This window comes from Rhyacophila brunnea, unplaced genomic scaffold, assembly GCF_057557595.1.
Source record: "Rhyacophila brunnea isolate RB1 unplaced genomic scaffold, BYU_Rbru_1.0 scaffold_17, whole genome shotgun sequence".
NCBI lineage: Eukaryota > Metazoa > Arthropoda > Insecta > Trichoptera > Rhyacophilidae > Rhyacophila > Rhyacophila brunnea.
Window position 1 is genome coordinate 1,586,853 of NW_028232827.1, and position 22,392 is coordinate 1,609,244.

At 35.6% G+C, this 22,392-nt stretch overlaps 2 protein-coding genes across 3 annotated transcripts in view; both read left to right on the forward strand.

Annotated features, from left to right (window-relative positions):
* The window catches only part of dbe (KRR1 small subunit processome component homolog dbe), a 466,431-nt gene that overhangs the window by 405,261 nt on the left and 38,778 nt on the right, over positions 1-22,392 (forward strand). The gene's annotated exons all lie outside the window — the stretch shown is intronic.
* Positions 1-22,392, forward strand: part of ebo (exportin ellipsoid body open) — a 28,681-nt gene that overhangs the window by 1,323 nt on the left and 4,966 nt on the right. Inside the window, exons 2-19 of one of the 2 annotated variants that reach the window (XM_085944359.1) lie at positions 1,429-1,635; positions 3,833-4,030; positions 4,657-4,816; positions 4,945-5,095; positions 6,693-6,846; positions 7,684-7,868; positions 8,140-8,263; positions 8,983-9,065; positions 10,409-10,517; positions 10,693-10,785; positions 12,396-12,516; positions 13,135-13,273; positions 13,423-13,549; positions 16,690-16,827; positions 17,550-17,801; positions 18,846-19,012; positions 20,213-20,398; positions 21,622-21,892. In XM_085944359.1, coding sequence (XP_085800485.1) covers positions 1,429-1,635; positions 3,833-4,030; positions 4,657-4,816; positions 4,945-5,095; positions 6,693-6,846; positions 7,684-7,868; positions 8,140-8,263; positions 8,983-9,065; positions 10,409-10,517; positions 10,693-10,785; positions 12,396-12,516; positions 13,135-13,273; positions 13,423-13,549; positions 16,690-16,827; positions 17,550-17,801; positions 18,846-19,012; positions 20,213-20,398; positions 21,622-21,892 — 2,865 coding nt within the window. The remainder of the gene's footprint in view (positions 1-1,428; positions 1,636-3,832; positions 4,031-4,656; positions 4,817-4,944; positions 5,096-6,692; positions 6,847-7,683; positions 7,869-8,139; positions 8,264-8,982; positions 9,066-10,408; positions 10,518-10,692; positions 10,786-12,395; positions 12,517-13,134; positions 13,274-13,422; positions 13,550-16,689; positions 16,828-17,549; positions 17,802-18,845; positions 19,013-20,212; positions 20,399-21,621; positions 21,893-22,392) is intronic. The other variant, XM_085944360.1, reaches the window with a different exon arrangement.

Genomic DNA, 22,392 nt, shown 5'->3' on the forward strand with positions numbered 1-22,392 from the left:
AACCTTCTGCATCCTGTTCTGGAGTTCATCTGAGTCATTCTCAAATACGACTATGTCATTTTCAAAGCGCACATGATTAAGGTATTCATCGTTAATGGCGAACTGCTCTCTCAGTCAAGTCGCCTGAATAGATCTTTCAGTAATAGAAAAATATGGTTGAGACCGTGTTGCCCTGCCGGACACCGTTGCTGATAGGAAACTTACAAGATGGCGTATGAATCTTTACACTGGCTGTTACATCACTGTATATGTTATTCAAGATGTTTATATAGCTCCTAGAGATTCCTTGCTATAGTCGAACAATTTAACCTCGAACTTGCGCAGATTGCAATTTTTTTTAATTACATGAGGGAATTTAATTATTGTTACCGATACTATTTCTGACTGCTTTTACTTGAAGCTTATTGCATCGATTTCTCTCACTCGGCGTAGCTCCAACTACATCATATTTTCTGTCAAAACTATCGATCTCCATGCTTATGTGGTATGTTTATAGGTGCACTTAACTGCCCACATGCTCAGTGTAGGTCAAAATGGAGCTTTTATGGAATTTTCAGAGCATAACCCTGGACATTCCTTAAACGTTGTAGATAATCTATTTATATAATTTTGAAGCCTTATTATCCTTTATATTTATTTTAAACATTTGATGACTGCATAAAGTATTTTTATTACATAAATTAGTATTCTTTTAAACCTCTCACTCTAATGTTTTAGAATAAAGTCATATTTCAGTACGTCCATGTGAAGTGGTGTTAAGATTTTTTCGATTTATTAATTTTTAAACGCATATACAAAACCATTAGTAAAATTAATGTTAACATTATATAGTGACATATTTACGATAAAAAATTATATTTTATAATGTTTTTGATCCCAAATTTGACAAGAATTAGGCATTTTATTATTAAAAAATTGGCACGAGTAACACATTTGAAGATAATTCTAAAGATACTGATTATAAGCTATATCTTTGACTATTCAAATGTGATAAACATCCTACGAATAATTTTTGCTTTATAACAATTATTGACCTAAGAATAAGGTACTATTTTTTTGAAATACGCCGTTTATATTGGCATTTCCCAGTGGCTAAGCTACAACATATGGCCGTAGCCATAAATTGACAAGTGATAAATGAAGTAGGGAGTAGGATCATGTTAACGCGCGTGTTTGAACATGTACCTAACGGAAAAAAAAATATTTTTTTTAAAAACGGTACATGTTCAAATATCCATGGCAGAGGATTAAGACAAGTACGTCGCTTTATTAGAGAGGTTGACAAACACTGTTTTAAGAGTAGGAGATAACTATTCATTTTTGCGGTAAATAAGGTGGACATGGCGCTGGTGATAGCACACGTATGATAAAAGGTAGTATCAAAAGAAAGATAATGTAATACATACAACTTAATTAAACTTGTTTTAGGTGGATCCCAAGGTCGAGCTGTTGGGTAGATTCGAAGAGTTAATGACAGAGTTTTTCTTTCCAACGACCAACAATGAGAGGAAGCGTGACATCGAAAGCATCCTTGAGGCGTTCGGAAACCAGCAAGACTCTTGGAGGGACTGTTTATATTTGATATACAAATCTGAAAGTGAATATGTCCTTATGTTTGCTTTCAACACAATTGAGGTAAATAGATTTCCACATACCGTTATTGTCCTGAATAATAATATAATATTGATAACTGTTTCAAGCTATGAACCCATTATCTCTAAAACAATTTAAACTGTGAGTGTTTTAGGCACATATTACATCAGAATGAGGGGGTGTATTCCTTGTGGCGGTTGCAAACGGTGGACGTAGGCTGTTAAGATCTGACATAAGTAATGCACAATAAACTTTGTCAGTCATACTTATTTCTTTTCATTGAACCAAGGACTCGAAATTGCAGATGGTGTTTGTTAGTTTTAAAAAATCAATTAAACCATGCCTAAATCAAACCATAATAATTTTGGTATGCTATGGGCGATCCGACATAAATAGTGCACACTTTTTCAGTCATTCTTTTGTTTTCGTTGAATTAAGAATATTACATGTTGGTTACCTAACCATAATAGATAAAAAATATTCTTCTACTTATAAAATATTCAAAATTATCTATGATTTAGTGGCATAAGAAATGTACGAAATAGCGAATTGTGTGAAAGTAGAACGTACGGAAGTCGAGGGCTGCCTGTATATAAGATAGAAAAAAAGGACCATGTCTCTAAAAAGAATAATTTATATTTCCTCATTCTAAAGCAAATTCCAGGCCAAAAATATCTATATATGAACTAATGTTTTCCATCTGCGCTGAAAAACGAAAATACCTCGACATTTGTTTCAGAACATTTTATTAAATGTTGGAAAACGTTCAGAAACACTTCTGATACAACTTTAGAACAATTTGTATACAGTGTTCATTTGTTCACCGAACCGATGTATGTTGGTCTGAGATAGGCATAACATGATAAAGGTCTGAAAATCCACAAGTAAAATTTGAAACTTTAATATAGAATTATTCCAAAGAATCTTATACGTTATTTCTGTTATGACATTTGAAATTATTTTGCAAGTGCATGAAGCACGGTCAAGTTAATAAAGTCCAAAAATATTAATATCGCTCAGTTGCCGATGGCCATTTTTTATGTTCATTATGATTACTTACTCGAGTGCAGTTATGAATGGTTTTACACAAATTTTACATGATTTTTCAACTAAATGATAATGCTGAAGTGTTGTATTATTAAATGCTTATCTACTCATCGTGACGAATTGGCTTTTTATACACCATGCAAATTGGCAAATAAATGTTATAGTAGTAGTGTGAAATTCTCTGCAAATGAACCTACAATGCAAAGTCACTTGTAGCTAATTTTATATGTTGACCAATGGTCCTTTTTTGCTTAAATTTCATACATGTACACAGGCTCTAAGCAGTGGTGCACCCAGGATTTAATATTGGGGGGGGGCCCAAGGAGGAGAATGTAAATTAGTCCCATAGGCTCTTTTTCTTCTTCACAGCCTAATTTCTCGTTTATCGGTCTTTTGTCTATTGCACTCGGTGTACCTACACCATGGTCCCCACATCCTGAAACTGGCCCTCAGGCTAGGATATTTGGCGGCCCCCCTACCGCTAAGATTAAAGGCAGTATGAAACACTACATTAACGTTTTTCAAATTGTGTTTTAGTTCAAATTAAGGGTACTTATACAGTGAATTATTGGCGATTTTTAATACATCTACTTTAATAATGGAGCTGTCGAGTATTGACACATAATAATCAAAAAACATATTGCACAATTATATAAGTAATTGAAAATGTTCATGGCCATGAAGTCTAATAGCGTGACTTTTTTTACTATTGAAGCTAATTTATGATGTGTGTTTATCTCACTTATCTGGTCAACCCGACACGCCGGGGCCCCCACAGCCCAGGCCCCCAGGCTAGAGCCCTGTCAGCCCTCCACAGCCAAGGCTTACACTACACCGGAATTCGGGTGGACACCGAGATTTCGTTTCGAAATTTTTGTGTTTATTGTATATGGGAAAATAAAATCGAAGAAATTTTTCTAAAAAAGGTGCTGGAGAATTATTACAAATCATTTTTTTGCCGTGTTTTTATTTGTCTAAGCCCAAAGGTATAGTTTATTGGCTTTCAATATCAATGTTTAAAATCATTCTGATAATTATTTTCATGTTTGGGGGGTGCTAGGGCCCCTTGCCACCCCCCCCCCCCCTGGGTGCGCCACTGGCTCTAAGTCTAGCTCTATAATAGAAGGACGTTTTCAATATCTTTGACTAATTCACTGATTACTAACAGACATTTTTATATTCTCGATTTCAGAATGTGATAAACAGGAAATGGAATACGTTATCCAGTGCGGACAAAGTGGAATTGAGGGTTTGTCTATGGAACCACTTAACCAACAATCACTACAAGCTGCCCAACTTTCTCAGAGACAAATTAGCAAAGATAATGGTTGATATAGCAAAACGGGAATGGCCGTACAACTATCAGGATTTTTACACAAATGTCACTGAGGTAAACACCATTTGTAATCACTTTTTAGAACACTAGTAGATAAAGCTCATTTTGAAATATATCACATTGTATTATCAACAACATTAACATTTATTTTAATTTCGCAAATTCATAGCATGATACAAAATTCTTGCCATGTCAATAAAACAATATATCTTTAACAGCACTCTGGTTCTTGATTGATTGACTGGTTCGTCTTGTCCTCCGTCGATGAAATACAATGCATTCAGCGCCAACACCACATTTCGAAGGCATCGATTGCCTTTTTTTTTTTTTTAATATATAATACATAGGTATACATTCTTTTTAAGTCAAGAACAAGCCACGAGGCCTAATGACAGTAGCATATTTAGTAATAGAAGAGAAACAATCACAAACACCTAGGCTTTGACAAAATCGCAAATATGTTATGCCCATTCTTATTTCTGCTTCACATCCCCTTTTTCCACTATTTTGGTCTATGCACGTTATATTGATGTTATTTCGATTTAACGTAACTCTACTTTCTATGCATTTTCTTATCCCAAACGTGTCAATAATATTGTCTATCACCTTTTTTCAATAGAATGTTTTACACAATTAATTATTTTAATCCAATGTTCTAAAATGCTTTTTTTTGTTCACAGCTGTTAAGAAAAGGCGGTGTGAACACATTATTAGGCTTGCTCATATTGAGGAATCTGACAGAAGGTTTCGATAGTAATTCCAATTTGCCATTTGAGCGGAGACAACAGTTGGAGGATCTGCTCCTGCGTCACACTCCTCAGCTCGTATCCACTCTCGCTGGTTGGTATCTAATTACATTTATTCTAGCACTATTATTGTCCTTTGGCATTTGTATGAGGCAAGGACAGAAGTACTCTTGGTTGATAGTATTAATACTATTCTTAGTCATTGTGTTTTTTTCTTTGCAGATATTTTAGACAAGCTGTCCAAAGGAGACGACCCCGACAAGCAGACAAGCGACCCTCCACCGTCTCCTGAAAGGGGCGCCGAATCTTTAAGGTGCGACCTGATGCAGCCTATTTTACCTGACTTGCTCACATCACGTACAGCCAACACAAGGTCAAATCGTTTTAAAAGCATTTGTTCACCATATGATAATACATTTTACAACACAATATGTTAAATACATTTTGAAATTCAGATCTTTTTTTCAGTCACTTCAATATATATTATCTTCTTCTTTATATCACTTAAGTCTACTAGTCGCGTACTGTTCATAGGTGGCGGCCTTTATAGTCCAATGCATAAGGACTCTCTGTTCGATTGGAATCTACAGTGGAACCCCAATTTTACGTTCCTGAAATTAACATTTTTCCGCTATTTGTATGTAGTTTCAGCAGTCCCGTCTTATTTCTGGCTCATTGTTTACGTTGGAATTATTATTAAAATTCAATTAAAAATACTGATTATTGTATAATTACGCAGGGTTTAATTGAATTTTAAAACTAACCAACACCATCTACCGTTTGTATTCTTAGCGTAATGAAATCAAATGAGTATGACTGACAAAAGTGTGCACTATTTCTGTTGGATCTCCACTATTATGATTTGGCATGGCAGGGTTTAACTGAATTTTAGAAACTTAGCAACACCATCTGCAATTTTTACTCTTAGCTAAATAAAAACAAATAAGTGTGACTGACAAAGTTTAATGTGCACTCTTTATATCGGACCTTGAAAATCTTCCTCCATCTCTAGCCACTGCTAAAATGTCACATCTGCATAATATGTGTACAACTTATTTTTCATTAATTTTGGCTAACTGAGTGATGTAACCGTCCTGTCATATTCTTGCCTGTGCGCATGTAAAACAGTTTTCGATGTGCGAGCGGGGTTATGTTGCACTATTTATGTTGGATATTCACAGCCTACTTCCATTTTTGCCACTAGTTAGTTTTAACAAACACTCAGATAGCACCGAATAACTCACACTCGAATAAACAAGAAAATTGACCACAACCAACGTTTCCATATCGAATACTGAATGGAGCACTTCAGCACCTGAATGAGTATACCAGTCACGTGAGGGAAGTGTGCATGTTCAGTGGTTGAGTGAACAAGACAGCACTACACTGCCCTTCTTAGGAAGAAGGCAGTAACTGACTCTCACACACTTTCGAGATAAATGACATAATGTGTTTTTTCTCAAACTTTAGTACTGTGAATTAATAAAAAACGGTGGTAATTTTTATTAGTAAGATGTTAAAATACAAACAAAGTAATAATAAACAAGCAGTAACTGCAATGAATAGGTGCAATTACTGCCTTTTTGCTAAAAAAAAATGTATTATTTTAGAAGATGTCTATTTTTTCACTAAGTATTTTAACGGTATTTTAGTGATAATACTGATTTTAAAGTGAACAGAATATATAGCTTTCAAAATTACCTAACGGATGGCATTCATAACTCAATTTCACAATTTTTGTTACTGCCTTCTTCCTTAGAAGGGCAGTACAAGCCTAATACAGGTAATCCTCGTTTTTCGCGATCACGGCGAGAGCGAATTCAATATATCGCGATCAATTCTTAATATAATTTTTTTGTTCTGCTCTTATTTTTACATGTGCCACGTGCTAGGAATCATCATAATGAGTAGAATCACGCGCATACGATCAGATTATTTGACAGTTATCGTCAAATTTTATATAATTACAGATATGGAATGAATGACGAATTGGCGGAGAACTGCGTTCGGATGTGTCTCAACACTTTGCAGAATATCTTCACGTGGTTGCCTCTGTCAACGCATCTTCCTCCAACGCTCATCACGTCGGTGTTTTACTGGGCCAGCGCTGCCACACAAACTCAGGTCTGTATACAGTAGTAGGGAGAGAGACTCAGGAATTAGAAATCACCTCCTGGCATATTATGCTTTTCATATTACGAATTTTCGAATCGATTGATTAAACGTATGTATCGTGAACAAGTTCATTATTTTCTTCTTGTAATGGCAGCCCCGAAAACAAAATAGTGGCTCGCGTTCTGGTTTGAAGTCTGTTGCTTTGTTTACATTACCTACATTTCGCAATATTTTACATGATTATTGATCTTATAAATAATGGTCAATGTATATTAGCAAGAAAATATCTTTCAACGGGTATTTATTTATAGCTAAATTTTATATTCAAACGTCTTCTTTGATATTACAACAGAATATGAGATGCGTGAAATGTTAAATTGAAATCGAATTTAATTGCACACTATCCAATCCTTTACATTTAAGTAATGCAAGGTATGAACCTAATGAATTGTACAAAATGCATTTAAAAAGTATGTTTAGGTGCTTCAACACAAGGCCCACTATATAATAGTCAGACTGTGACATAAAACTGGAAACTCCGATGGTAGCTATTGCTCATACTTCGATTGCAATATGTTAAGCTGTTTGTAGAAAATGATAACTTTTGTATATTGAAATAAATGATAATAATTTGAACAAATTCATCATTCATTTATTGCGGACAGATTACCGCATTGCATTCAAAGATAACCAATAACTAGTACTACGTAATTTGCAATTCAGTAGTACCAAGGCCTGAATATAGAATTGGTTTCAATATTCTGGCCGTCTGTATGTTTAATTTTGGGTAGAGAGAATTTTATTTAACATTTCTGTAATAATACTTTGTTGTTTTTCTATTTTCAGTTCCGCGAAAAGGTGTCTATAGCTGGCATGTCCGCAGTAAATGAACTGTTATATAGGCGGCTGTCACCCCCGGGTACTGGGTGTGCCCTGAGACTGGCGCGAGCGTCATCCCGCCTCCTCAGGCACCTCACCCAGACCGAGGGGCAGCATCTGCACTCGCCACAAGTCATTTCCCGATCTCCTCTGTAAGTTTATAATCTTTATATTACTTTTTCTGTTGGCTATTACTATCAACCGGTTATATATGGATATGATATTCCACATTGAATTGAATTGAGAATGTCCGTGAGGACAAAACTGGTTTTGGATTTATATTCATATATTCTCATGCATTGACAGCTGTATGTTTTCGTCGCCGTGGAGAATTTCAGATTGTTCCGCAACTAATTTATAGTTAACGAAAATTCCGTTCCTCTGTTCACAATGTTATTAAAAGTTCTTTGTTATTTCTTTCAGATATATAGATAAGGTATCAGAGTTCCTAAGATTATTTGTGTTACTGCATTTGAAAAGACTGGAGGCGGAACCAGAGTTTGACACGATGGCCTATCTCTCGTTAATGTTCCAGTATACATTCCAAGTAAGAAAAAAATTGTTATAAACATTATTTTTCTCACTGTGGTGATATTTTTTACCACACAGTACAGTATTCAATGCATTACGTCATGCAAATGCAGAAGTATCCTAAAGCTAGTCATTCGAGTACTGTGACAGAGACGGCATGGTATGTGCACATTGAAATTCGACTCAACACGGTCTTAAATCATAACTACCAGCAGCATGGCCCCTCATTCTGAAGCGGGCCCCCAGGCTAGGGTCTTTGGCGGGCCCCCCTACCTATCGCTAAGGATAAAGGCAGGGTGATGCTCCACAGTAGCATTTTCCAAATGGTGTACGCAGTAAAATAATGAGTATATTTTCATACTTACATCCATTTGAATTATGGAGTTGTCAAGTACGATACACAATTAAAATTTTTATCGTATAACCACATAATTTAAAATAATAACATTATCGAAGGAAAACAGCCCCGCAGGCGACTTTTTTACTATTAAACCAAATTTGTGATATGTGTTTATCTCACTTATCTGGTTGACTCGCCTCGCCGGGCCCCTCCTAAGCCCGTGCCCCCAGGCTAGAGCTCTGTCAGCCCCCCCTCCCCCCCTGTGGGGGCCATGACCAGCAGTGTTGCCAGCAAATCTATCCCGCTAGCATCTTACGACCTTAAAAATAGTAATACATAGAAGTAAAAATAGTAAAAAAAGTATAAAATGAATTGTAATCTGATTGTGTTTTTAGGTTCCAAGACGTTCAAGCTTTATTTTATGTATAGACATATGGCTTCAATTTATTGATGACTTGAAACCTCAGGAATCGTTAAAGTAAGTATATATTTTGAGTCTATCGACTGTCTTTCTTGTGAAACGCATAAATCCCATTTTGGCTAAAATTAGATTTTTATTTAATAATATGCTGGCATTATCGAATATTTTTTTCTTTAATGATGTTAAGTGTCAATTCTTGGCGGGAAGACATTGTATTAAATAAAATAAAATACAAAGTGTAATACTTATTCCAACATATTTTTAATAATAATCAGAATCATACCTGATTACGATGAAATTAACTATTAGTTATGTGACTGAAATGTATCTTAAATTTCATTAGTTGACCTAGTCGATGTCTGGATCTCAAAATTTTAGTCTTAACGTACATGCACTTGCTAATAATTAAAAAAAAAAACAATTTTTTATGAAATTTCGCAATTAGGTAGGGTGCAGGTGGCTAAATTAGTAAAACACATTGGCGAGAAACCGATGGATCCAGGTTCGAGTCCTGCCCGGTAACGTATTTTTTCAAGTTTTTTCTAAATGCCCGTAAACGAGCCACTTTTTACGGCAATTTGATACAGCAATTGTGTCGCTGTTAATAGTTCCCCAAAACACGACAATAATAGTCTACGTTGCCGAAACTTTACATTTATTGCCTTTGTTTCTGGCAGCATGGTTGGTCGATATATCGAATATCGAACTCAAATCGAAAATATGGCAATAATTGCTAGATAAATCTATTTCATTCTCCCTCTGCTGCATTTGTGCGTCTCTGTTTTTGATCTCACCCCTAGCAACAATAAAAACGTTAGTGACAGCCGATTTGACAATACATTGTTATAATTTTTCACCGTGCTATAATTAATATTATTATGGTGTTATTACTAATCATCAATTCACACTACGTACAATGAATAAATGGACAAACGACTGGGTATTGGAGCTTGTTAATGAGGTTTATTTATGTCCGGAGCTATGGAACATCGAATCCAAACTATATAATGATCCTAATATGAAAAGGCCAACTACAAAGCTGCACAAACGTCAAATTTTGACATTCTTTTAAAGTTTTTAAATCAATAATTAATTCCTGGTTTATATTACTTTACGTTTTACGTTTATTAAAAGTAGGACCCGATCCAAATCCTTTTTTCATTTTGAATTAATTTGTTTATATGGTGCAGAAACTTCATTGCCGGCCGATGTTGTCACGTGTACGCACAAAATACATCAGCCTCACTTTCCCGACATTGATGATGGGTCATACATTCCCCAGCAACCTGCAATTTTTGATGCTCGTTTACGGGCCCCTTTATATGTATGTTTTTGAGGTATTACCGAATTATTCAATTACATAGTTATTATAATACATAATATTATATGGTTTCTTGCAGATATTCTGATGTACTCGCTGGGCTCGTTAATGGTGTTGTAAACAAGATAAGATTCCAACAGAATAGTGAAGAGATAAGTCAATTCGACAACGAATCCATAGACGATGATGTAAATAATATATATAAAATATTTTTTTCTAACATTTCAATATTATATAATATGTATAAATTTTACTCTTGATTGTAGGTGGGTTTCACCTCAAGCAGTATACTTGTATGATATTAAAAGTATTATAATATTTAAGTATCATTTGTGAAATTGTATTCGGTTATTTTTTTTCCAGGGTGAGACTGAATGGCAAGCGTATTTAAGACAGTGTATCGAATGCATAGCCAAAGTAGGAGAGCTGGCGCCATCGCACATTTTCAATTTAGTCGTAAGTATTTCTCATTGTGTTACATTCAGAGCGTTGGAGCGGAGCTCGGAGCAGGAGCACTGGAGCAATGGGATTTTACCCGGAGCACCGAAAATTTATTGTGCTCCACTGCTTCGGATGTTTTTTTTTATTATTAAATTTTCGTTCTAAGAGCTTGCGCAGACAGGGAGCGGTCAGGCGGTCTGCATTCCGCGTTCGGAGTTCAGCGTTCTTTGTACTGTACGGACTTCATACTGTATGGGCACACAGCCGGCGGTCAGACCGCGCCGGTCAATTGGAACGCTAGCGTTCTAGAGTTCTATTCCCGCAATTACAAAGAACTCCGTACCTCTCAACCGTTGCAATGTCTGGATCAGAAAAATGAATCGATCTAGAGAAGATTGATACTTGATTTAAGTGACGCAAATTATATAAATCGTTTTTAATACAAACATTGTTTTTAAATCAACACTTGATTGATTTACGTGCATAAATACTTGATAATTTGGCGAGATTTATAGTTTTCATAGTTCAATAATAGAATAAATTTGACATGTGAGGTTATGGGTAAAATTAAAAGGTTAGAATCGAAATGTCAAATATTATAGATAGAGGTAGGTACACAAACAAATAAGTTTATATGTCACTTCGTTTAAAATCATCGATATTAAGTTTTTAAATATCCGGTTTGATAAAATGCATTGATTACAGCAGTAATTTTAGTACCTAGATTATATTTAGTTTACAAGTCAATTTCAAATGTAATCAAATTATATAATTCATCGAAGCTTTGTATTGACATGCGAAAGTAAATAAAAATTTGAATGGAATTTGAGCAGTCAAACAATATAGAGCGAAACCACACGGGGGAGTGAGTACGCAACAGCGGTGCTTTCTCACTTCCACTCGCAGTCGGAATATAGCGGTCTCGCATTATGCCGCGCCTGTGTCACTACAACGTTTGTATACAAATGGAACGCATATTGTTGACCGCCACCTGTCTGCTGTCCCTGAACGCTAGCGGTCAACAGTCGGTTGAACGCAGAACTCCGACCGCTCTCTGTCTGCGCAAGCCCTAAAATCCAATGAAAATAGTATATTTTGACACTTTGCAACACTGGATTTTTTTTAAATATGGCAACACTGCCGAGTGATAAATAACCTCACTTTTTTGACAGCAGAGGCAAATAATGAGAGACGATTGGCTGTTGGAAATTTTGTTTAATAGAATTAATAATGAAAATTACGATTATTTTAAAACTACTTATTTATTTATCTTTTTATCATTTGTATACATATAAAACTTTTACCCGGAGCGGAGCAGACCCTGGAGCGGAGCCGGAGCAAGTATTAGGTCCCGGAGCGGAGCAACTCAAAAAAGGGTCCGCTCCAATGCTCTGGTTACATTCCCAAAACTGCATACCCTATTCTCCCGCAAAATACGTGGAACTCAACCAACGTACCCATTGTATATATAGTATTCGTAATGCGCCCGCACACGTTCTATGTGACAATCAGAAAAGTCAATAAAACTGCATTTCTGGACATGATTTAAACCTTACAGACAAAATGTCAAAAATTCAACAGTCGTGAATACCGAGTGAAATAATAAATGTATTTTTTTTTTTCAGATGGAAGGCTGGCAAGAGGCTGCATCGGCACACGCGTCAGGATCTGCATCAGTTTATCAGCTGCAGGATCTTGCCTCATTCACACAACTTCTTGGACGATTAGCACCTACTCTCTTTCAAAGTCAGTTAATTTCTTCTATACACCGGCAACTCAGAAATAAACTTATTTTTATTTCTCACTGTTTATCAACGAGTGGATTGGGAGTGTTAACACAAATTATTTAATCCACTGCGTACGGTCACAACTTGAACTCAAATAGCAGCTCTTTGCTCTATAATCCAATGTGGATCTTGGCCATTTCATGAAAATGTTTTTTTTGACATTTAAGAGCAGGACTATAACCATTTAGATTTGATGAGATTTATCATGTACTGTTTTATTTAACGAAGATGTGCAAATCTGGTGACTTGCTATTATAACTTCTCTATGCAATAATGTATCATTTGTTATATAAGTTTTGAAGCTAAGCCAATATTGTTGCATGTGGTCAAAGCATAGTTTTGAAGCTCTGCCCTGTATAAAATATTCTCCACAATATAGAATTATTTAATTCAACATATTATATAGTGTTTTGCAATAGTATTTTTTGTGTATAAACCTCCCCATATGGTTACAAAATATATATTGTGTAGACAAGTGAAATCTGGTAGTTTGTATGTGAACAACACTGAAGTAAATCCACCCAAAATCAGTATTATGTATGCGTATGGGTTAATGTGTTTACTTTCTTTTTGTTAGATGACGATGAGGAAGTGAACAAGCAGTGCTCAGTGCTGGTAGACCATTTTTTAGACAATCTATTGGCCGTTCTGCATCAGGTCAGCTCAATTGACAAGCACCATCTTCAATCGTCCAAGCTGAATGCCATTATTCAAGTGTAAGCATAATTTGACTTCTTATGTACATGTATAAATAATGAAAAGTATTGTTGCATGTAGTGTGAGAATGTTTTAAGTGACGCATCATTAAAATAAGACTCATAATCCAACGACAATGATTAATAAATTAATCTCTTCTCCATTTTAGTCACGCGGGAGTATTGGCATGCATTGGAGGCCTACTCCCGTACGCGACACGCTCCTCAGTTCAGGTGGCACCGCTTTTGAGAGCCGCCGCTCCACTTCTGTTGCCTCCCGTCCTCAAAATGCCTGTCGTAAGTAATATTTCATCACAAAAATTGGACTAATAAAGAGGGAATTGCAATTGATAACGTTTTTAGTGCTAAACAATTTTTTTATGCAACGAATAATTGACACGATTTAAGAATGTAATATTCTTTGTTGAACATACATACCTAATTTGGAGACGCCTAAAGAAACATACATATAAGAAAAAATCTTATATGGTGCCGGACAGGACTCAAACCTATATCCATCAGATGCCAGTCATTATGCTTTACCAATAAAGCCGCCTACACCCAACTTAATTATGACAATGATCATGCAACTGAAGCACTTTTCAAATTTCACTAATATAGGCGACTAGGGGTTGGATGTTTTTGACACATTGACTTAAAATAACATATTATTATAAAAAACAAAACACTTTCTATTTGACATCTATATGCTCCATTGGGAGCAATAATTTCGAAAAAACTATACTGAAAATAATGGCTGAAATATTGTGTATATATTATACATATTGACAACTCCTATGTAAAATGTTGGAACTGCATTTTTGGTTATTTTGACTTAATTGCATTTTATTAACCTGATCTGTGGCAGAAGTTTTGTCTGGCGGCAAGTGAAAGGCCGTGAGTCTTTTGCAAAAATAAACCATATATTTTTTTTAAATACATTGAAAGGTTATCATAAACACTTACCAATCATATGCTACATGTTTCATTATTGGACCAGTATTCTTCCGAATTTTAAATTATTCAAAACAAACTCCTGAGACTGGCATTCTGTCTTCAAAGACAGGCGAATAAGTTCGCGTTTTTTGTATGGCCGGCACTGTACGCCCGGCCATATCCGCGAACTAGTTCGCTTTGGCACAGAACCATGATGATGATATCTGAAAATAAACAAAAATTCAGTCAATATTTTATAGGTCAATATAATATTATATAACTAAAAAAATTATGATTCCTGCATTTGAATTAACATTGTGGTGTCAATTGCAACATTACAATCGCTCTAGTGAAAGGTTACTTTAGTTAAGTATTTGCAATTCCGACCTTATACGTAGGTGTCGATATATGTTATCAATACTTTTTTCACGGCGCTAGATGTAGAGGAAAGACAGATTCAGATCACAAGAATCCAACTGTTTTACGTACACTCTATATGTCGTTAGTACGGAGTATTCTTGAGTATGGCTCCATTATCTGGAGTCCTTATGAGGTTTCCTATAAGTTTGTTTTAGAGCGTGTTCAGAAAAAAATTCTTCGTCATCTTTATTTTAAAGTTTATTAATTATTTTCCTTTTGACACCTTCTCAAACGAGTATTTTCAGACTAACTTTCTTCAAGGCATGCTCGCCTTTCATTCTCTTCAAGCTCGTAGGTCACTTCTGCTCTTAAAGCATTTTTCCCTGCTCTCACGTGGTATCGTTTTCAATCCCGATATTCTAGAAAATTTGAATTTTTACGCACCCGTCAATTACATGCTCGGTCGCAGCCATGACCTATTTTGGGTGAAAGCTGTTTCCTCATGTCAGGCTCACCAGCCACCAATAGCGAGGGCTGTGCGGGTGGTCATTGCACTCCCTAGAGATGTAGATATTTTTGGCGATTCATTATATAATCTGTTTTTTAAATTCTATTTTATTGTTTAATTTGTATTTTTTTGAATTATTGTTGTTTTTTTTTATTTTATTTCTTTTGTCTTAACCCTTTATAGGGCAAAGTCAAAAACGGTTTATTTATCGACCACCTCATTTATGAGCTATAGTCATACACTAAATATGAAAATATCAACCTTAGTGCTTCAAGACGTTGTCGAAAACGTTCTCTGGTTACGAAATAAGCCATCTAATATGAAGTGTACGCCAATCGCTCGCAAAACATTATTTCAACGATTGGTCGATGTATCGGCCATTGCGCGTTTGCGGTCGCGACTCGACGAATTCGCGAGTGACACTTGACTTTGCAAGTCATTTTGTTCCCATTTATATTATGTGTTGTGAAAAAGGGTATGTACATAATTATTTAATATGCACTTATTTATCGATTTACATTATATTTTTTACAAATATATTATGATAGAGTACTTGTTTCATCATTCTTTTGCCAAGCGGGAAGTACATAACCTCAAATTTGCAATTCGGAGCGGCTTAGGCAGTTGTGTATAGTTATATTTTATCGTGAATATAGTATACTATCATAAATATATTTTATTTTTACTCAGAATATTTGGGATCGGAAAAGTTCTCAAAATATCCGAGAAGAAATGGTGTTTTTTTGTTAGTTTCGACATCAATTGAATGCTAAAGTCCTCAATTACTATCAAAATCGCAACTTTCATAGGGTTGTATTGTATTATATTTGACTGTAGAAGCAACATCATCATCAGCCGGGGTCTATCCACTGCTGGATGCAGGCCTCCCCCATCATACTTCATTTTTCGCGGTCATTTCGTAATATGGTAATGTTGTATGTCGGTAGGTACTGTTACGACAATATTTTTTATTTTTTTTTCAGTTCATTATGAGTAAATCTAAGAAAAAGAGCTGTCGATGTGCTTCTAGTATGGCTAGAGAGCCAAAACGCATATCTTATTTTTGTAAGCAATGTAATGTACCGCTTTGCATTCTACGTTTTGAAAAGTATTACGTAAATGGGTATAAAAAAATAAAAATTGAATTGTAACTTTTCTTATGACTAAATAAATAATATTTACAACCATTATTTATTTGTTTTATTTGAAAAAAATATATCATAAAATCAAAAAAAAAAACACCTGAATGGGCACTGGTTGATAAAAAAACCACCATAAATTATAGTTTTTCTAAATTTCTAATATATATTTTTTATTTTTATATTGAAATTGTTTTAAGATATGAAATATCTGATGCAAAATGGTAGAGATCGGTGTGAAATGAAGAAAAAAATGCTTTGCCCTATAAAGGGTTAAAATATTTTTGCTTTGTTTTTTTTTCTCTACCTTGTTTTTTCTCTAACTAATTCGTCCTGAATTAATAATGTGTTATGTACTCAACGTGTCACAAATAAATAAATATTTAATATTAACATCGGACATTGTCAAAAGAAAAGAAGAAGAAAAGAAACAAGAAAAGGTCTCCAAATCATGTGATTTTTTCATTTCACTGAAGTGTTTATTTAATGTATAGATGCCTCCGGTGCTGAGTCACGCTGCTGCCCATCTTTTGCTGAGTGTTGCCGTGTCATTGAAAGCGCCCGACCCTCTCATGCATCTTCACGATCTCATTCCTCAAGCCCAAAGATCACTCACCCACTTGGAACCTAAGGTATTTATTAATTTATTTTTCCAGATTCAACATGCTCTGATTTGTCTCAGTTCTGAAGAATCACTGAAGCAAGTTCTAGTTTAAAATAAATGCTACTTAATGTATGCAAATAAATGGGTTACCTTCTAGATGAGCGTGGTATCATATAATTCTCAAGTTTGCAGAAATATGGGATAAACTTAGTTTCGTCTATTAAAGTTAGTCACATCAACGGAACGCACATTCAATATTATTGATATTTGAGGAAACTTAGCTGGTTTCAAGGACGCTTTAAAGCCTTGGTCTATGACAACTGGTTTTTGTGTATTTCTACCTTATTAACCTGTTCTGTGAGTAGCTCTCTCAAGCATTGACCATCGACTCAGGCATAAAAAGTTGCATTCTCTTTCACCAAGCGTTGCATTGGAAGAACTGATTACCTATCGGCATTATTTCAGATAAAGTAATGGGCGATCATTAGTTATAAATAATTTCATTTGGTTATTTTTTTCATGTGAAATATTTTTTTTTTTTTTCAGTGTACTATGATACAAAAAAGTTTGGGAAGCACTGGTTTAGAGATCAGCTTCCAAACCTCTATCAAGACTGCTTTGCTTTGTCTTGATAATGTATAATCTCTTTTCAATTTTATCTTATGAAAGAAAAAACTCTTCGCAGAATTTCCCAAACCTGATTAATATGATTAATGGTGGTTTCTATTTCCCCACGGTGATATGTTACAGACTGCAGCTGTAGTCAGACAGACTCTTTGTGTGATGGTACTGGAGTGTCCAGTAGCAAACAACTCCCACTCGTCGGATAGGGCGCAGCTGTGCGGCGTGCTCATTGACGCGTGGTGTGCACCTCTGGTCAGTTCCAGTGGCGTCCCCACCGGTGCCGCGTGTCAGGCCTGCCTACCCATACTCGGCGAGCTGCTCACCTACTTTGCCCATCATAATACGCAAACCAAGAAGTTCCTTGCGACTGCTGTCACTGTAAGGAAATATTTTTTTTATTCACCGTGAATTTCTTGAGAAAAAGTCAACACAAATAGATAGGTATTTAACAATCTTGGATGCATATTCATTATGCATTTGAGATTATAAGGTATTTCAAAGTGAAAGCGAACAATTTCCGAAAGCTTTAAAGCTATTATTATTTCATGTTTTTAAATTATACATTTATTTTATAATCATAGGAAACTGGTGATCATATCCATGTATATGGCGTGAATATGTTGATAAATCTAAAAACATCAATTCTAAGGGCAGCTATTTGTAGGGTTGGTAATTCTGTGGTAAATCAGGAATGTTTTTAAATTTTAGTTTGTTGAGAATTTACAAACTATCAGGGGGATGAACGTGTTGTTATTCTTACCCCCAATGTTAAGTTTAAGTTCAGATGGTTGCTTGAGTGTGAATGACAATATGTTCGGGTTCATTGATGAATAAAACATGAGTTGGTATTTTCTTGGTTTTATTTTATAGTAATAAAGTTAGGTAAACACGGCACTAAGAAGTGACTTGTCACATTGAATATAGTTTGACTTGAAAGGTTTACATTATACTTTCGAATTTAGATATAGTGAGAGACGCGGAACAGTGGCGCGTGTCGACTACATTATAGGAAGGCTCAAAGACAACTATCATTTCGTCAAATATGCTACTATTTGGTGACGTTGCCACTTATGTTAGTTATGTTAATTTAACATGAACATCTCTGCATCTGGCTCCTAACAATTATGTGTCTCCTCTGTAGTGAATTATAGGCCATCCATGGACTGAAACCGTATGCCATACTAAGCTTATCTTTTCTGTTCATGGAAATATATTTTCACAAAGTATATTATAAGCATCTGATCGTATTCGTTTATACCATACACTTACACTTACAAATTTAGTGAAAATATATTTTCATGAACAAAAATCATAAGTTTAGTATGGCACACGGATCTAAACCGCACACGGTTTCAGTCCATGGATGGCCTCTTAGTTCATGTAACTATGAATGTTTGTTGAAATTGATATTTTGTTTTTCAGAGACCTGTACAAGCTGCGTTAGTAGCGTTCCAGAACTCAAATGGAGACGGACAGGTGTCTTCTCTAGTGCTGGAACTATTCTTGGCTTTGTTGGGATCCCTCCATCAGCAGCTGGGATCCGCGTTCGTACACCAGTCCATCAGGATGTTTATGGATGTCGCGAAAAGGTACAACATCAATTCTATAATTTATCATATTTGTGCAGAAAGCAGCCATTCTACACTTAAGCGTCAATTACATTGAGCTTCTTTACAAGCTGTTTGTTGGCGAAATTATAATCTGCCTGTAAAGTCGCCCAGTGTAATCATCGAACAAGCTAACAAGCAGGTTGTAAATACTCTACCGAGAAAAGTTGAAAGTCGGTCAACTTTACACGCTACACGCCGGCGTGTGGGCCTACTGCGTCTGCGCAGTAGAGCGCAGTAGCAACCTCCCGGTAAAAAAACGAACTACGTTCTATCAAAATAGTCGCTGGCTTGTGGCGTTTCAGCGAATGGAAAGTTTTGTGTGTAATCATCAAATCGCAGTAGCTGAATCGCCCGCTTTTAAATTCGCCAACAAACAGCTCGTAAGGAAGCTCAATGAAATTGACCCTTTACCACAAACAGGATACTTAGTGTTAGGTGTGATTGTTTAAAACTACAGCAAGGTACACCATATTGGCTTTTTTAGTGATAAATATCATACATATATGTACAGTAAAAACAAAACAATGATTCGGTCGGTCGAAGGTGTGCGTGCGGATATTTAGCCCTACTAGTGGTACTAATTACCTGGCAAGCGATGTGGCCGAAGCGCTGACTACGGTATACTGCCACTCCACGAACCGAATCATTGTTTTGTTTTTACTGTACATATTATATATATTAGTGTGATTAACTTTTAAGGAGATAAATTATGGAATATTTATGTTATTTTAGTAATATTTTTAGTTTGTAGTGTGTTTTCTACACATCGAAGGTAACTCATGTAATCAGAACAGAATCCGATGGATAGTACCTATTATTGGTTTTTTGTACTTTTGTACAGTCATATGTATATTCATTAATATCGTCGTAGTTAAGTAGGGTGTAAGTGACAAAGCACATTGGCCGGAATCTGATAGTGAGGGTTCAGGTTCTGCCTGGCACTGTATATTCAAGATTTTTTCTAATTAATGTGTTATTAAAAACTATGTATGTTCTATAAAGCATTTTGCATTCTTAAATCGCACGAATTATTTGTTGGATACAAAAAATAATGGATGGGATGGTTGAGATGGATTGCTTTGATTTCAAATCCGCCGCAGGAAAAAAGAAAACATCAGATACAATTAGGTACCTACCTATATAATATTATGTTTCGTTAACAAATGGAATTCTTCACAGGCAAGAGCATGGTGCCCTTCAAAAGTTACTGCAGGTATTGAAGTTATGCATCGAGGGTGGCGTATTGGGAGGAGAGGCGGCGCTCACCGAAGTTCTCAACCTTTGCTTGGACCATGTCCTCCCGCTGGTCCAGTCTGAAAGCGCTGACCCTGATGTCACTTATGCCCTCTTTGATGTATTCGGCAGGTTGGAATATACCTATTTTATGTGAACAATTGAGGTGCAAAGGCTAATACAAGTGCAAGAGATATAATTAAAATGATGAGCTGAGGGCAGTTTTCATATCACCACATACCTATTTATGTGTGAAACTGGTTTCAAATGGTTACATGTACATTGTACCTAAAACATTTCACCGTAGCACGGTTCGCCGTGAGCTTTCTATCGGAAAGAGATGACCGTATACTATATTGTCTCCAATTTTATTAGATTCAATATGAACATTAATTCATTTTTCATAGTCGATTTTGGCAAAATTCATGATAACCTAACCTAACAAATAATCCAGTATATCGGCTATTTTCAAAAAAAATTTGCCGCTTGCTTCCCGTAAACCGACAAGAACCGTGTTTTATTTAGACATAAATTTTATCTCAGTACTATACAACCCAAAGAGGTTGGACGGTCTTTAATATACGACCATATATATCCGAGTGATACGGCGAACTGCATACGTACAAATTTCCGGACACGGTTTCAAATATATAACTACCTTGTGTGAACCAATAACATTGGATTATATCCCATGGACATAGCATATAAAATATTGGTATTATTTTAACTTACATTGATACTTACAGTTTTGACGAGACTGAGAAAAAAACGTAAATAATTTGAAGGATTTGTCTTGTACATTATCAAAAGTATGTACACAAAACAAGAAATAACTAAACAAACAAAACGTAAAAATTATGTAAAAATAGGAATGAGAAATGTCTGCAACAAATGACCATATTCGAGCAAAACAATATTGTGTGACCACCACCTCACTCCGGCTTCAGTAATCAATTGCAGACATATCTATAAAAAGAAATGTTCATGTACGTCTGCTCATTAATATTCATTACAACATTTGCACATACATTTGTGAACAATATTAGAAGCTAACCACATGAATGCAAACTTGCAATAGTCACCCTTATCGAAATGTAGTTTGAGTTAATATTTTCAACTACATTCCACAATAATATATTATACAAAATGGTATGCGAACAGTGCAAATATGTTAGCAGGTCAACAATGCTCTAAAGACATGAACGCAAATTTGTCATAATATCCCTTATTACAATTTAGTTAGAGTTTTCAACCATAGTTTATTTAAACCACCACCATTTGTTTATCACCATTTAAACCATATTTAACTGTTTACATACTAGGTCTGCCCATACAAATTTCGCTTGTTTTTTCAGCATTCTTCTGGATTGTTGGCAACACTTTTACTCGTCATGCGTCCGTCTAGGCTGGTCCCCTGCCCAATCGGGCACCGGCACTCTCTCTGGATTATCGGGGGCAGGCGCCGCCTCACCGGGGGGTGAGGGGGAAAGGATAGCAAACGCGCCTCACTTCAGAGCACTGCTGCACGCCATCTTGGCCTCCTTCATGCAGGGACACATCGAGGTGTTCCGCCTCAACTTGCACACACTCGATCGGCTGAACTCCAGATGGAAACTATACCAAAAGGTATTTAACCTTTTCCACTCGAAATTTTTTTTATAGGTACATACCACCCACTCGAGACTTTTTCCCGCACAAAGCATAATTTCAATATAAAACATTTAATTGGTGAAAAAAATGTAAAAATTTTTTTTTTTTTTTATTCTGTAAAATAAATTTATAATGAATATACTGTACTTATTTTTAGTTTATTTATAATTCTTGATTGTGTGGTATTTCACAAAGCAATCTCCAATATGTAATCCTGGCTTATCACAGAATCGTAATGAAATAGCGGTATGTAGAGAACTGGCTATAAAGTGTAAATCGTCCATTATGACTGTAAATATGATACAAATGAATTGCCTTCAAATACACTTGTAATATAAGCGGCTGTCTCGTAAATTTCCTAAATTAGTTTCGGGCTCATAACAACTCATTCCCAGTGCGGTACACATTATCAAAAGATTTCTCAAAAAATAATAAATCGATACGTAATAATTTTCATTTGACTCATTAGAGTATTT